Source organism: Salmo trutta, chromosome 4, assembly GCF_901001165.1.
Source record: "Salmo trutta chromosome 4, fSalTru1.1, whole genome shotgun sequence".
Lineage (NCBI taxonomy): Eukaryota > Metazoa > Chordata > Actinopteri > Salmoniformes > Salmonidae > Salmo > Salmo trutta.
Window position 1 is genome coordinate 38,975,124 of NC_042960.1, and position 14,654 is coordinate 38,989,777.

Sequence of the window (14,654 nt, forward strand, 5' to 3'; positions counted from 1 at the left end):
AAGCTGTTTAAAGGCACAGTCAACTTAGTGTATGTAAACTTCTGACCCACTGGAATTGTGATACAGTGAATTATAAGTGAAATAGTTAACAACCCAATATTGATGGATCAACCTGTAAACAATTGCTGGGAAAATTACTTGTGTCATGCACCGACTTGCCAAACTTCTTCCATTTAAGAATGATGGAGGCCACTGTGTTCTTGGGGACCGTCAATGCTGCAGACATTTTTGTACCCTTCTCCAGATCTGTGCCTCGACACAATCCTGTCTCGAAGCTCTATGGACAATTCCTAAAACCTCATGGCTTGGTTTTTGCTTTGACATGCACTGTCAACTGTGGGACCTTATATAGACAGGTGTGTGCCTTTCCAAATCATCACCAATGAATTCAATTTACCACAGATGGATTCCAATCAAGTTGTAGAAACATCTAAAGGATGATCAATGGAAACAGGATGCACCTGAGCTCAAATACAAATCTCATAGCAAAGGGTCTGAATACTTATGTAAATAAGGTATTCCTGTTTTCGCTTGTCATTATTGGCTATTGTGTGTAGATTAATGAGGGAAAAAAATATTTAATGTAACAAAATCTGGAAAGAGGGAAGGGGTCTGAATACTTTCTGAATGCACTGTATCTGCCAGTGTAGAAGTGGTAAGGAAACCTCATCAGTCATAACTGGGCCTTACCTACATGACTTTGGTATTTCACAATTTCCAGAGAAGAGGCCTTAGCTACAACATCACAACATGTGACCAGATAGGTGCAAGACAGTGTCTAACTCATATTAATCATCACATTGGGGCGGCAGGTAGCCTAGTGGTTAGAGCATTGGACTAATAACCGAAAGGTTGCAAGATCGAATCCCCGAGCTGACAAGGTCAAATCTGTCGTTCTGCCCCTGAACAAGCCAGTTAACCCACTGTTCCTAGGCTGTCAGTGAAAATAAGAATTTGCTCCTAACTGACTTGCTTAGTTAAATAAAGGTTTTAAAAAAAGTTATTCAACAAAGAGATTGCTCAATTGACATTGCTTTCTCCTCTGTTGACCAAGTTGAGTGTGTTTTCACTGCAAGGCAGGAGGAAAACTGAGCATACTACTTTTCTGTTGTATCAACAAAACTGATATTCTCAATTTGTGACCGACCGACCTCTTTTCTGTCTTATCTTGCAAAATTTGAAATTGTTTTTTACATTGGATAAAAGTAAAAACTTAGAGCTACAAAATGGTATCGCACACTGCAGTTGAGGAACAATGGGAAAGTAATTCTGGTTTGAAAGTTGATAAACTTGTAACCCCACTTTTGAGAAAATTTCACGTGAATGTGTTGATACTCCTACTGCAGAACTCTTCTTTGCCTACACACATTCAGCATTGTTCACACCCTCTTAATCCTTAGCCCCACCCATCTCTTTAAGGATTCACTTGTGAGGCCATGCGCTAAATGGAGTGAGTAAGGTAGTGTAGTTCACAAAATAAAATAGATGGCCGTAATCACACCCAGACACACCTGATTAACTTGATGGGTCATGTAATCATCTGGTGAAGTGGAGTCTTTTGTTTAGTTGTTTTGTTTAGACATGTAGCTAGCTAAACAATTAACCATAATCCCAACCCATACAGTACTAGAAATACAAACAGATTGTCATAGCTAGCCACCATGCATGAAATGCTGTAGTATGAATCTACAGATAGCTAAAGCTAACCAGACAGGTTTAATGTTAGCTAGCTTAGGCGATAACTAGCAATGCAAATGGCTTTCTGAGAGACAAATAATATTACTACAGATAACACACGTAACGTTAGCTAGCGAGCCAGCCAGCTAACGTTAGCTAGCTAGCTAAACAGTATGCTTTAACCTGCTGCAATGAAAATACTTTCTGCTAAATTCAGGGCAGCAGTGTTAAGACCAGTAGCAAAACTTTTGCAGTTCTCCATTGCTACTATATTTTTCAAAAAAGCTTCAGTAGCAAGGATTATCTACACATACAGAACAGCTCATGTTATAGACTGAAGCGTGGCTTCATTCCGAACTCACCTACGTGGCAGATCAATCTGAACTCATCTCTCTGCATGTCCAGCCCATCCATTATCTCAGCCAATCATGGCTAGCGTGAAGGTTTCTGTCTTTTTCTGTGGCTAAACCAACTAGGCTCGTAATTTAACAATTATATTCGTATTTTCAGATGGCATACAAGTTTGTACCCTATGCCATACGTAGTGCACTACTTTTGACCAGACCTCTATGGGCTGTGGTCAAAAGTAGTGCTCTAGGTAGGGAGTAGGGTGCCATTTGGGACGCACTGCTGAGTGAACACCAACCGGAGTCAGAGGAGCTTGCACCGTAATGTAGTGACAGGTTGAGCAATGGGTGGAGGTAGTTTTCCAGACGTATTCACAGCTGTATGCATTATTCATGAGTTTCCTCTTGCATATGTGTGTGAGAGTCATCCAGTGGAGGGTTGGTGGGTGTGCGTCAGGGTTCCGTTTGGAAAATGTGGCGCCTTTTAATTTACCGGACATTTGAGAAATTTACTGGCCCCATATACATTGGGTGTGCAACCTGATTAGGGCGTCCACCCACGGTGCTCAGAATGACAGAAATCACATTTAGAATATGGTAATTCATATTAACAGAACATTCAAGTCAAGGATGCAACGATGTGCAGTCATTCTTACCGAATTCTGATGTGCACTTTGAAGCTGTTAGAATAACTGTCCACATTTACTTTTCCTCAGTCAATCTACTATCCCCCATAGTAGAAATGTTTACATCTTCTATTGGTCAGCTTGTTGAGAAATTGTCTATTCCAAACAGACTCCGGGACAGTTGTGGGAGAATTGATCCCAAATTCATAAGGGGAGATCTAATTTGCAACAAATAGCATGGGTTACTAATATGACTAAGATTGTGCCTTTGGCTACTAGACAATGAAAGAGTTTATATAAAATAATTGCCTCCACAGATACGGTCTAGATTTTGGCTAGGCTGCTTTGAAGCAAGGTAAGACATGCCTCATAATATGTAGTAAAACATTCAGGTTTCAAACCATTAAGTATAAGTTTTCAAAATGCATACTGCCTCCAGCTCATTGCAAAGTGGTGTGTGATGCGCTGATGAAGCCTGCATTCCGTTGCCTATGCATTCGCTGTTTGATATGCTCTAGCAACAGCTCTCGTGGTGTTTGACAGATTTTCCACTCGAAGGATCTGTATGCTATATGCATTTGATAAATAAAGGTTTAAATAAAATAAAAATATAATTTTGACGGGTAACGAATATACTGTAGACTACACACGCACCAAATTAATTCCACAAATTGACCTATAGACCGATAAGCATGACCAGTCAACTGTATTTACATAAATGAATGGGCTAAAAAGCATTATTTCGCAATGGGATTTTTTCTTCTTCTCCCAGACAATTGGCCGAAAAGCAGGCAATTACCAGCTAATAGAAACCCGTGTGTGTGTGGTGTGTGTGTGTGTGTGTGTGTGTGTGTGTGTGTGTGTGTATAATGCAGTGGTGAGATAGGGAGATGGAACGCAGAGGTGGAATGAATGAGCTGAGAGCCACAAAGTAGGCTACATCTTTTCCTTCTAGGAACGTACAGTAGGCTTACTGTAAAAGTCTATTGTTCCCATTACAAGGCTGGGACTGTCCAGGATGACCTCAGAGAAAGGGAGAGAGATCCCATTACCACACACACCACTCTAAGAAGCAACACATGCCAGTGTTCCCTGTCTGCAGAGGAAAGGTCCTAATCGAGTCACATCAGCAGTAATTTGCAAGAACAACATTTCACTCTGCACAAGGCCTTGCTGACTAGATTATATTTAGTGGTGGAAAATTGTATTATGATGACTGAGACTGACTGGGGTACATGCTGTGCTGTGGAGAAAAACACATTGGAGCATAGCAGCACACAGAGAGACAAATGATTTAGTTTGTTCTGAACACCGTCATAGGAAGTCTCATTCTATGTGGATACCAGTATATTACTTTGTATGTAAAAACATGAAGAAAACAACATGTTTTCCATCGAAAGGCTGTTCTCCTGTTACGTTAATGGTTAGAGAAAGTCCGCAAAAACATTTATATATCTTGAAAGCGATCTATTGACAAGGTCGGATAAACTGCAAACCACACTTTGGTTTAGTTACTGCCACCAATTGGTAATATTAGCATTTTCGGACCAAAGCCAATACTGATTATATTTTTCATCTCCCCCCAACAGGATCTGGTCAGAAAAGGGATCCCCCACCACTTCCGGGCAATAGTATGGCAGTTGCTATGCAATGCCCAGAACATGCCTATCAAAGACCAGTACTCTGAGCTGCTGAAGATGACATCACCCTGCGAGAAGCTGATTCGCCGGGACATCGCCCGGACCTACCCTGAGCACGAGTTCTTTAAGGAGGACAGCTTGGGACAGGAAGTACTCTTCAATGTCATGAAGGTGAATGCTTTTAGGTTTGCACAAAAAAAAAATATATATATATATATATGATTTCTAGAATCAAGGTGTAAGCTACGAGGGAATCCTCTAACCTGGAACTCTTCAACTGGGATAAAAAAAAGATTTTGGAGAAAGTTACTGGAATTTTGCAACCCTTGTGTTTTGTTTCAAACCAATACGCGCAACAGATTGCTTTACAGTGTGGTCTGGAATTGGTTTAGCGGTTATCTCCTGCGCCCACCTACCTTTTTGCCCTCAGACCTGCCTCAATTCATCGGGGGCATGGACTCTACAAGTTGTCGGAAGCATTCCACAGGGATGCTGGCCCATGTTGACTCCAATGCTTCCCACAGTTGTCAAGTTGGCTGGATTTTCTTTAGGTGGTGGACCATTCTTGATACACATGGGAAACTGTTGAGTGTTAAAAAAAAAACTGCAGCGTTGCAGTTCTTGACACCGCCCCCCCCCCCCCCCCCCTAATTGTCTCAAGCCTTAAAAATCCTTATTTAACCTGTCTCCTCCCCTTCATCTACACTGATTTGAAGTGGATTTAACACATTACATCAATAATGGATCACAGCGTTCACCTGGTCATGGAAAGAGCATGTGTTCTTAATGTTTTGTATACTCAGTGTATAATCGTAACTGGAATGAATCCTGGACCATCTTCCGACAAATCTTTCCTGTCTGTCTCCAACTATCTGTCTTATCAGCCTGGTCCCGTATCCATTTGTGCTCTTGGCAGGATAGCACCGACAGACTGGCAATCAGCTGACTGTCCTGTCAATAGAAGACGACGAAGAAGAATGCGTTAGAGCACTGCTTTTATTCTTCTCATGAGGCAGAATTGTTCTAGAAAAGCTGTTTCTCAACCCAATGGAGTAGTAATTCATTAGGTTTTAATGGGAGCCAGTAGCCCTGCTTCGTGCTGAATTGCTTGAACACAGGGCAGAAAGTGTTGAGTCCACAGTTACACCTTGACCCTGGAAAGCCTTAGCTGGGACAGTTTCTCATAGACCCTGACTTGCATTTCAAGTGGCACTATATTCCTCTATAAAGTGCACTACTTTTGGTCAAAAGGAGTGCTCCATGTAGGGAATAGGGTGCCATTTGGGATGCAGCCCCAGAGTGCTTAGCTCTCCTCATGACCATGGCTGAAGACTGATCCGAGGTCACTTCCTGTTGTTGTTGCAGGCCTACTCTCTGGTGGACCGGGAGGTCGGTTACTGTCAGGGAAGTGCTTTCATCGTCGGACTGCTGCTCATGCAGGTAATAATGGGACTAGGAAACACACACATGCTGTGTTATGGTCACATGTAACCTTCCACTACACACATTGACAGACTCATTATATTGACCAGAGTACATTTAACTGTACTAAGAGTAAATTGTGTGGTGGTGATTAACTTGTATTATAATATGTCTGATTTTGTATTGTGTGAAGTTTGTATTTTATGTATATGAGGAAGACATTTTTTTATTAAAGGTTTAATTAAGTTGTGAGGTCTCTTAAAGGCTGGTTTCCCAGACACAGATTAAGCCTAGTCCCAGACTAAAAAACATTGTCAATGAAGAATCTCCATTGAAGGTATATTTTAGTCCAGGACTTGGCTTAATCTCTCTCTCTGTGTGTGTTTGTGTGGTCTAGATGGTGTATGAGGAGGTCTTTTGTTGAAGGTTAAAGGAAACTGTTGATCTTTGTTTGTTTGTTTGGTGGTGTCCCCCTCACCAGATGCCTGAGGAGGAGGCGTTCTGTGTGTTCGTGAAGCTGATGCAGGACTACAGACTGAGAGAACTGTTCAAACCCAGTATGGCTGAGCTGGGACTCTGCATGTACCAGTTTGAGTTTATGATCCAGGTAAGACCTGATATGGGTTCGATACATGAATGAATTCCCAACCTTTTACAGAGCAATATTGACTTACAGCAGCACGCTCCAAGACTCCTTACATGCTGACTAGACCGGGCGCGGGCGTGCTTCCGCATGCGTCATCGGGCGCATGTTGATTTTGTCCATCCACACCAGATGCGATTAGGACACGCTGGTTGAAATATCAAAACTAACTCAGAACCAACTGTATTCATTTGGGGACAGGTCGAAAAGCATTAAACATTCATGGCCATTTAGCCAGCTAGCTTGCTGTTGCTAGCTAATTTGTCCTAGGATGTAAACATTGGGTTGTTATTTTACCTGAAATGCACAAGGTCCTCTACTCTGACAATTAATCCACAGATAAAAGGGTAAACCAAGTTAGTTTCTAGTAATCTCTCCTCCTCCAGTCTTCTTCTTTGGACTATATTATGGCGGTTGGCAACCAACTTTAAGGTGTATCACCACCACCAACTGGACTGGAGTGTGGACCTCAGTTAATTTTTCAATCACCCATGTGCATATATGCTCCTAAAAAACAATGAGGAGATGGGAGAGGCGGGACTTGAAGTACATCAAGCGTCACAAATAGAACCTAGTTTTATTTTAGCGCCTGACTACGCAGACAGTCATTGACACGCAAGCAGTTCGGATGCAATGATTGCACAACATGTACAGTGCCTTGCGAAAGTATTCGGCCCCCTTGAACTTTTCGACCTTTTGCCACATTTCAGGCTTCAAACATAAAGATATAAAACTGTAATTTTTTGTGAAGAATCAACAACAAGTGGGACGCAATTATGAAGTGGAACGAAATTTATTGGATATTTCAAACTTTTTTAACAAATAAACTGAAAAATTGGCCGTGCAAAATTATTCAGCCCCTTTACTTTCAGTGCAGCAAACTCTCTCCAGAAGTTCAGTGAGGATCTCTGAATGATCCAATGTTGACCTAAATGACTAATGATGATAAATAGAATCCACCTGTGTGTAATCAAGTCTCTATAAATGCACCTGCCCTGTGATAGTCTCAGAGGTCCGTTTAAAGCGCAGAGAGCATCATGAAGAACAAGGAACACACCAGGCAGGTCCGAGATACTGTTGTGGAGAAGTTTAAAGCCGGATTTGGATACAAAAAGATTTCCCAAGCTTTAAACATCCCAAGGAGCACTGTGCAAGCGGTAATATTGAAATGGAAGGAGTATCAGACCACTGCAAATCTACGAAGACCCGGCCGGCCGTCCCTCTAAACTTTCAGCTCATACAAGAAGACTGATCAGAGATGCAGCCAAGAGGCCCATGATCACTCTGGATGAACTGCAGAGATCTACAGCTGAGGTGGGAGACTCTGTCCATAGGACAACAATCAGTCGTATACTGCACAAATCTGGCCTTTATGGAAGAGTGGCAAGAAGAAAGCCATTTCTTAAAGATATCCATAAAAAGTGTTGTTGAAAGTTTGCCACTAGCCACCTGGGAGACACACCAAACATGTGGAAGAAGGTGCTCTGGTCAGATGAAACCAAAATCGAACTTTTTGGCAACAATGCAAAACGTTATGTTTGGCGTAAAAGCAACACAGCTCATCACCCTGAACACACCATCCCCACTGTCAAACATGGTGGTGGCAGCATCATGGTTTGGGCCTGCTTTTCTTCAGCAGGGGCAGGGAAGATGGTTAAAATTGATGGGAAGATGGATGGCGCCAAATACAGGACCATTCTGGAAGAAAACCTGATGGAGTCTGCAAAAGACCTGAGACTGGGACGGAGATTTGTCTTCCAACAAGACAATGATCCAAAACATAAAGCAAAATCTACAATGGAATGGTTCACAAATAAACATATCCAGGTGTTAGAATGGCCAAGTCAAAGTCCAGACCTGAATCCAATCGAGAATCTGTGGAAAGAACTGAAAACTGCTGTTCACAAACGCTCTCCATCCAACCTCACTGAGCTCGAGCTGTTTAGCAAGGAGGAATGGGCAAAAATTTCAGTCTCTCGATGTGCAAAACTGATAGAGACATACCCCAAGCGACTTACAGCTGTAATCGCAGCAAAAGGTAGCGCTACAAAGTATTAACTTAAGGGGGCTGAATAATTTAGCCCAATTTTTCAGTTTTTTATTTGTTAAAAAAGTTTGAAATATCCAATAAATTTCATTCCACTTCATGATTGTGTCCCACTTGTTGTTGATTCTTCACAAAAAATTACAGTTTTATATCTTTATGTTTGAAGCCTGAAATGTGGCAAAAGGTCAAAGTTCAAGGGGGCCGAATACTTTCGCAAGGCACTGTATGTGTACATTTATTTTGCAACGCTCGCACATGTAACGCAAGCAGCATGGTCAGCATGTCACAACGTTGATTTACTATGACAATATGAATACAAATGATATAGTAATCATTTAGCAGACGCTCTTATCCAGAGCGACTTACAATTAGTCGATGTGTCACGATAATGTGACATCTTTATTTAAGATCATGTTTTATTCTATTCATATCTCCCTCTATCTCCGACCCACCGTTTCACCCCCTCCTTTAGGAACTTCTCCCAGACCTCCATATCCACTTCCAGGCCCAAAGTTTCCACACCTCTATGTACGCCTCCTCCTGGTTCCTCACCATCTTCCTCACCTCCTTCCCTCTCCCTGTTGCTACCAGGATCTTTGACATCTTCATGTTAGAGGTGAGTCGAGTTAAAGGTGCAATCCCCGTCGCCCAACTGTATGCCAGAACTGGTGGCAGGGCTGCCATTTTGCTGATAAACTAAACCCAGATTCCCACTTTTAAAGAACGTCTGATTTACTCATGTTTGACAATCTACTTCTAGTCAAGTGAGTCCAGAATAGTTTTTATTACAGCCAGCAAGGGTCTGTGAGGAAATGCAAGCAATTGGCGCCCACTGGTGGCCTTGGCATAAAGGACACATTGGAATATCTTATGGACTAAACTTCAATTTCACCTTGGTAACGCAGTGTTCTGTGCGGTACTAGATAATAGAATGTTCTGATAATGGAATGCTTGTCTCAGGGTCTGGAGATAGTGTTCCGTGTGGGGCTGGCCATCCTACAATTGAACCAGGCAGAACTCATACAGCTGGACATGGAGGGAATGTTACAGGTATGACTGAGCAGCCGTAACCATTATAATTACAACCCTGTCCGAGTTAATGCACACAATTATCCATTCAATTCAAACTTTTTTCATCCCAGAGGGGCAATTATTGCCGGCAGGCACAAGATACATAGTCTGGTCCCAGATCTGTTTGTGATATTGGCAAGACGGCACAAACTGATCTGGGACCAGGCTAAAGGATACAGATTGAAAGACAATAAACATACACTTGAAGTTTCTTAGTGTGAGCGTGTCTGTCTCGTACTCACCCAATAGTTACGTCTCGCCCTGCTCTGCTGTAGCACTTTCAGAGGGTCATCCCCCACCAGCTGGAAAGTGGACCAGACAAGGTCATCCTCGCTGCTTATAACGTCAAGTACAACGCCAAGAAGATGAAGAAGTGAGTAGTACGCTTCTGCTCGCTCCTTGGACTCTAGGCCTGGTTACTGTAAAAGCACGTCTGTGACTGCAGATGTAATGGATGTGTTCCTTGAGCTGTCATGGCAACGGTAGTTACAGTGTGATGGAGATGGGTGCTTGCTGCAAGTACACGTGGTGCCAGTGCGCTGTATTGATGCTGTATGACTCCTGTTTTCAGGTTAGAAAAGGAATACACTACAATCAAAACTAAGGAGATGGAGGAGCAGGTGGAGATTAAGGTAAGTGGGGGAGCAGTAGGCTATGTGTTTAGTTTGGAACATGTTTTAAACTTACCAGGATGTCAGTCAAGGCAGTAGTATTGTTCACTCTTAGACATCAGTACAGGTCAATTTGATCACTAACCGCACTTCGTAAAGCTGAGTTCACTGTACTTAAAACCCCAGGTATGTATGATCTTTGTATTTGTGTTCTGTGTCCTTGTGTTGCAGAGGTTGCGCACAGAGAACAGACTGCTGAAACAGAGGATAGACACACTGGAGAAAGTGAGTGAAACGAAGGAGGTGGAGGAGGGTGGTAACAGGTTGAACCATGGCTCTCCTTGCCATCCTATGTCATGACACCAGTCATAATAATAAGTCATATTATACCAGTGAACCTTTTTGTCAGGGCCATTCACACAACAAGACCATAACCCCCTACCATACATTAACCCATCAAGTGCTTGTTCATGCATCATGTGTCTGTTGTTGTTCACTAAAGACTCGTGGGTCTTGTTGTTACTAACTGGCCTGTGCTGCTGTTGGGCTGTCTGTCCAATTTACAAGACAACACTAGAATTCTCACTCACTGACAGTGTATATCTTATTGGGTGAAAGGATCCTAGTTGGCTTTGGAATGCAAGTCTTACGTTGAGATGCATGTCTCAGTCTTGAGATCCACGCTCAGGACCAGGTAAGATTAAGAACCACTTTATTGGTCGATTGCACACAAGGTCCAACTGAAATTTGACTTCCGCTTTTAACCCAACCCCGCCGAATGACACATGCGTACACATGCAGGTTTTTGGAGAGGTGCGGGGGGGCTGCCACACTGGACACCCGGGGAGCTGTTGTTGTGGAGTGTTAAGTGCCTTGCTCGAGGGCACAATGGCATCTAGGATTTGATACCAGCAACCCTCCGGTTGCCAGCTCACTTCACATCAGACCCTCTGAGATTATAGCTGGCTGTGGAGCTCTAAAAGGCTACATTCAGTGATGACTGTTGACTCCTGGGATGATGCAGAGCAGCACTGCATGCCAGAGTGCACAGCTGCCATTGTTGTGCATGTTGTTGGGATCTTCCAGTATGTTTGTCTGAGCACAAAGATACAGGCACTGCCAGGCCTGGTCAGAGTACCAGGACACCATGCATGAGGCCTGGGCAGAGGACTGCCTGAATATCTGTCCCAAACGACCAGGCTCTGTCTAGAGGCATAACCACTCACTCACTCACTTACTCATATCACAGTATCACTTCAAATCCAGTCGAAGGCTGCAACTTCTCATACCCAAAATATTAACTGGAATTGCTCAAAAGCTTCTAAAGTGTTACCATGCGGCACTTAAGAACCTAAAAAGGCATGGCTACGTCCTAAAAAAAATGCTGCTTATAGCTAACTTCTTAGTCTTATTTTCCTCTTGGCCCTGTTTAGCCCTTGTCTTCTGCTTTGCCTGTGTGAAATTCATCACCATGTTGTCTGTCACCCTCACCACCTAATTCTCACTGTCACCACTTTACCCCCACAACCTTTTCACTACACCTCAAGACCATGTTCCTTTTCTACCTCCCATACTTGTAAAATAACTTGGACACTATGGGGCAATTGCTAACTTCTCCCGTTGAAAACCATGCATGGCTAAGTGAAAATTTGACTTATGTGGAAGTTAGGATTCACATTGTAATTGGTTGTCAAAACGACGGAGGAAGGAAAATGAACATCGAGTTTCCCTTTATAAAAACCAAATCAAGTGTTTGTCTGTTTTTTTTCTGTTATAACTGTGTTCTTTGGTCTTTCGTTCTCTGTGCTTCTCTCTCTTGTGGATATTTCTGTTTTGTAGGAAAGTGCTTCCTTGGCAGATAGATTGATCCAGGTACAAACTTCATTTTCTCCTCCACTATCCCCCCTCATCCCTCTTACATTGCACTTTCCCATCTCAAATGTCTGTATCGCGATGTAGCTTTGCATGCTAATGATTTGACCTTTAAATGATAGCACAATAAATGTCCAAATTATTCTTTTTAATAAATTAATGTAAAATAAGGACATGGAAATCCGATCGCTTTGGTGAAATCTAGGATTCAAGAAGTGCATGTAATCACCCATAACAGCATGCCTAAGTATCTTGAACCATGCCAAAAGAAAATGCTTAGAGCTATCAATCCGAGTCCGCCAAAGAGACTCAATCTTAAACTTTTGCAGAGAGAAAAAACAGCATGCGTTTTAAAATTAAACCCCCCCCCCCAATCCTGCTTTATTTATATCATCTTTAATATGCCCACCCCTTCCGTCCATCCCACCCCCGTGGTGCTCCCTGCTCACCCCGACATCGGTTGGTTATGTCCTAAAGGGACAAGTGACACGCGCCCAGGAGGCAGAGGAGACCTACCTGGTCGTGCGGGAGCTGGCCACAGTCAGGCAGCAGAGCGAAGAGGCCACAGCTCAACTGGAGCTGGCACAGAGCACCATCAGGGAGCTCCAGCAGAGACCACTATTGGTAAGGAGTAGCACAGTGCTCATGTTCCTGTATGGCTCAGTTGATTTAGTCTGGCGATGACAATTCCAGGGATCACATTCAAATACTACAAATGTATGCACTTAATGAACTGTAAGCTGCTTTAAAGCTCCTGCTAAGTGGCACAGTGCCACCTCTGGGAGGGATGACCATCAGCCCAGGCCTGGTCAGCCCTCCATCCATCAGGCTCGGATCAGTGGTCTGGTCTGCATGTCTGACTCAGGCACAGGATATTGAGATTGTTGAAATGTCTCCTGATGTGGTAGAACTATTTTGGCTTGTTGCTGTTCACTATTTAATGGGATGATTTCGTATAAAGCCCTAGGTCAGATAGTCATGAGATTGAATAAGATGCAGCTTTTGTTTTAGCACTGGATGCATGGGCAGTGACTGAATACAGACTTTCTTCTGTCCACGTTCATGTCTTGAGAACTAGCCATGTACACAGTGCCTTTGGAAAGTATTCAGACCCTTTGACTTTTTCCACATTTTGGGAGGTTACATCCTTATTCTAAAATTGATGGATTGTTTTGTTTTTTTCTCCCTCATCAATCTGCACACACTACCCTGTAATGGCATAGCAAAAACAGGAGTTTCTCCTATTCTTCTCTGCAGATCCTCTCAAACTCTGTCAGATTGGATGGGGAGCGTTGCTGCACCGCTATTTTCAGATCTTTCCAGAGATGTTCTATCGGGTTCAAATCCAGGCTCTGGCTGTGCCACTCAAGGACATTCAGAGACTTGTCCCGAAGCTACTCCTGCGTTGTCTTGGCTGTGTGCTTAGTGTCGTTGTCCTGTTGGATGGTGAACCTTCACCCCAGTCCTGAGGCCATGAGCGCTCTGGAGCAGGTTTTCATCAAGGGTCTCTCTGTACTTTGTGCCGTTCATCTTTCCCTCGATCCTGACTAGTCTCCCAGGCCCTGCCTCTGAAAAACATCCCCACAGCATGATGCTGCCCCCACCATGCTTCACCATATGGATGGTGCCAGGTTTCCTCCAGATGTGATGCTTGGCATTCAGGCCAGAGTTCAATCAGACCAGAGAATATTGTTTCTCATGGTCTGAGAGTCCTTTAGGCACCTTTTGGCAAACTCTAAGCGGGCTGTCGTGCCATTTACTGAGGAGTGGCTTCCGTCTGGCCACTCTACCATAAAGGCCTGATTGGTGGAGTGCTACAGAGATGGTTGTCCTTCTGGAAAGTTCTCCCATCTCCACAGAGGAACTCTGGAGCTCTGTCAGAGGTCCAATCGGGTTCATGGTCACCTCCCTGACCAAGGCCCTTCTCTCCCGATTGCTCAGTTTGGCCAGGCAGCCAGCTCTAGGAAGAGTCTTGGTGGTTCCAAACTTCTTCCATTTAAGAATTATGGAGGCCACTGTGTTCTTGGGGACCTTAAATGCTGCAGAAATGTTTTGGTACCATTTCCCAGATCTGTGCCTCGACACAATCCTGTCACAGAGCTCTACGCACAGTTCCTTCGACCTCATGACTTGTTTATTCTCTGACTTACACTGTCAACTGTGGGACCTTATATAGAGAGGTGTGTGCCTTTCCAAATCATGTCCAATCAATCGAATTTGTGATTATTGTGATTTTGCTATTGTAAATGTTTGTAGGCCTATGTAGCCAAATTGTATCTATGATCGTATGCTATTCATTCATGTTTTTGGTGTGCTATTTTTTACATCTGAGAATTAACCAATGATATCAGGCCACACCCGGCCACGATTACAGACACCTGTGTGTGTCCTTTGACACTAAAACTAGTCACCCCGCAGTGTTTGTCATTATACCCCGATGAAGACAGTTTGTCTGTCGAAACGTTGGTTATTAAATTATTGCATCTGAGCTCCAAGAGTGTGCGGTTCTCCTTTAATTTTTCAAGTGTTCTACTCCGCTAGCCAGCACCTCGCCTAAATTGGTGTGCGTTTCTTTCGCCTCTAGATCAATTAATTGAATTTACCACAGGTGGACTCCAATCAAGTTGTAGAAACATCTCAAAGATGATCAATGGAAGCAGGATGCACTTGAGCTCATTTTTGAGTCTCTTAGCAAAGG

General features: G+C 43.3%; 1 protein-coding gene across 4 annotated transcripts in view; it reads left to right on the forward strand.

The window, feature by feature from the left end:
- LOC115192334 (ecotropic viral integration site 5 protein homolog) overlaps positions 1 to 14,654 on the forward strand; it is a 100,245-nt gene that overhangs the window by 42,758 nt on the left and 42,833 nt on the right. For 3 of the 4 annotated variants that reach the window (XM_029750706.1, XM_029750707.1, XM_029750709.1), the window contains 10 exons: positions 4,240 to 4,461; positions 5,656 to 5,730; positions 6,194 to 6,319; positions 8,875 to 9,018; positions 9,363 to 9,452; positions 9,749 to 9,846; positions 10,045 to 10,105; positions 10,316 to 10,369; positions 11,924 to 11,956; positions 12,434 to 12,580. In XM_029750706.1, coding sequence (XP_029606566.1) covers positions 4,240 to 4,461; positions 5,656 to 5,730; positions 6,194 to 6,319; positions 8,875 to 9,018; positions 9,363 to 9,452; positions 9,749 to 9,846; positions 10,045 to 10,105; positions 10,316 to 10,369; positions 11,924 to 11,956; positions 12,434 to 12,580 — 1,050 coding nt within the window. The remainder of the gene's footprint in view (positions 1 to 4,239; positions 4,462 to 5,655; positions 5,731 to 6,193; positions 6,320 to 8,874; positions 9,019 to 9,362; positions 9,453 to 9,748; positions 9,847 to 10,044; positions 10,106 to 10,315; positions 10,370 to 11,923; positions 11,957 to 12,433; positions 12,581 to 14,654) is intronic. The other variant, XM_029750708.1, reaches the window with a different exon arrangement.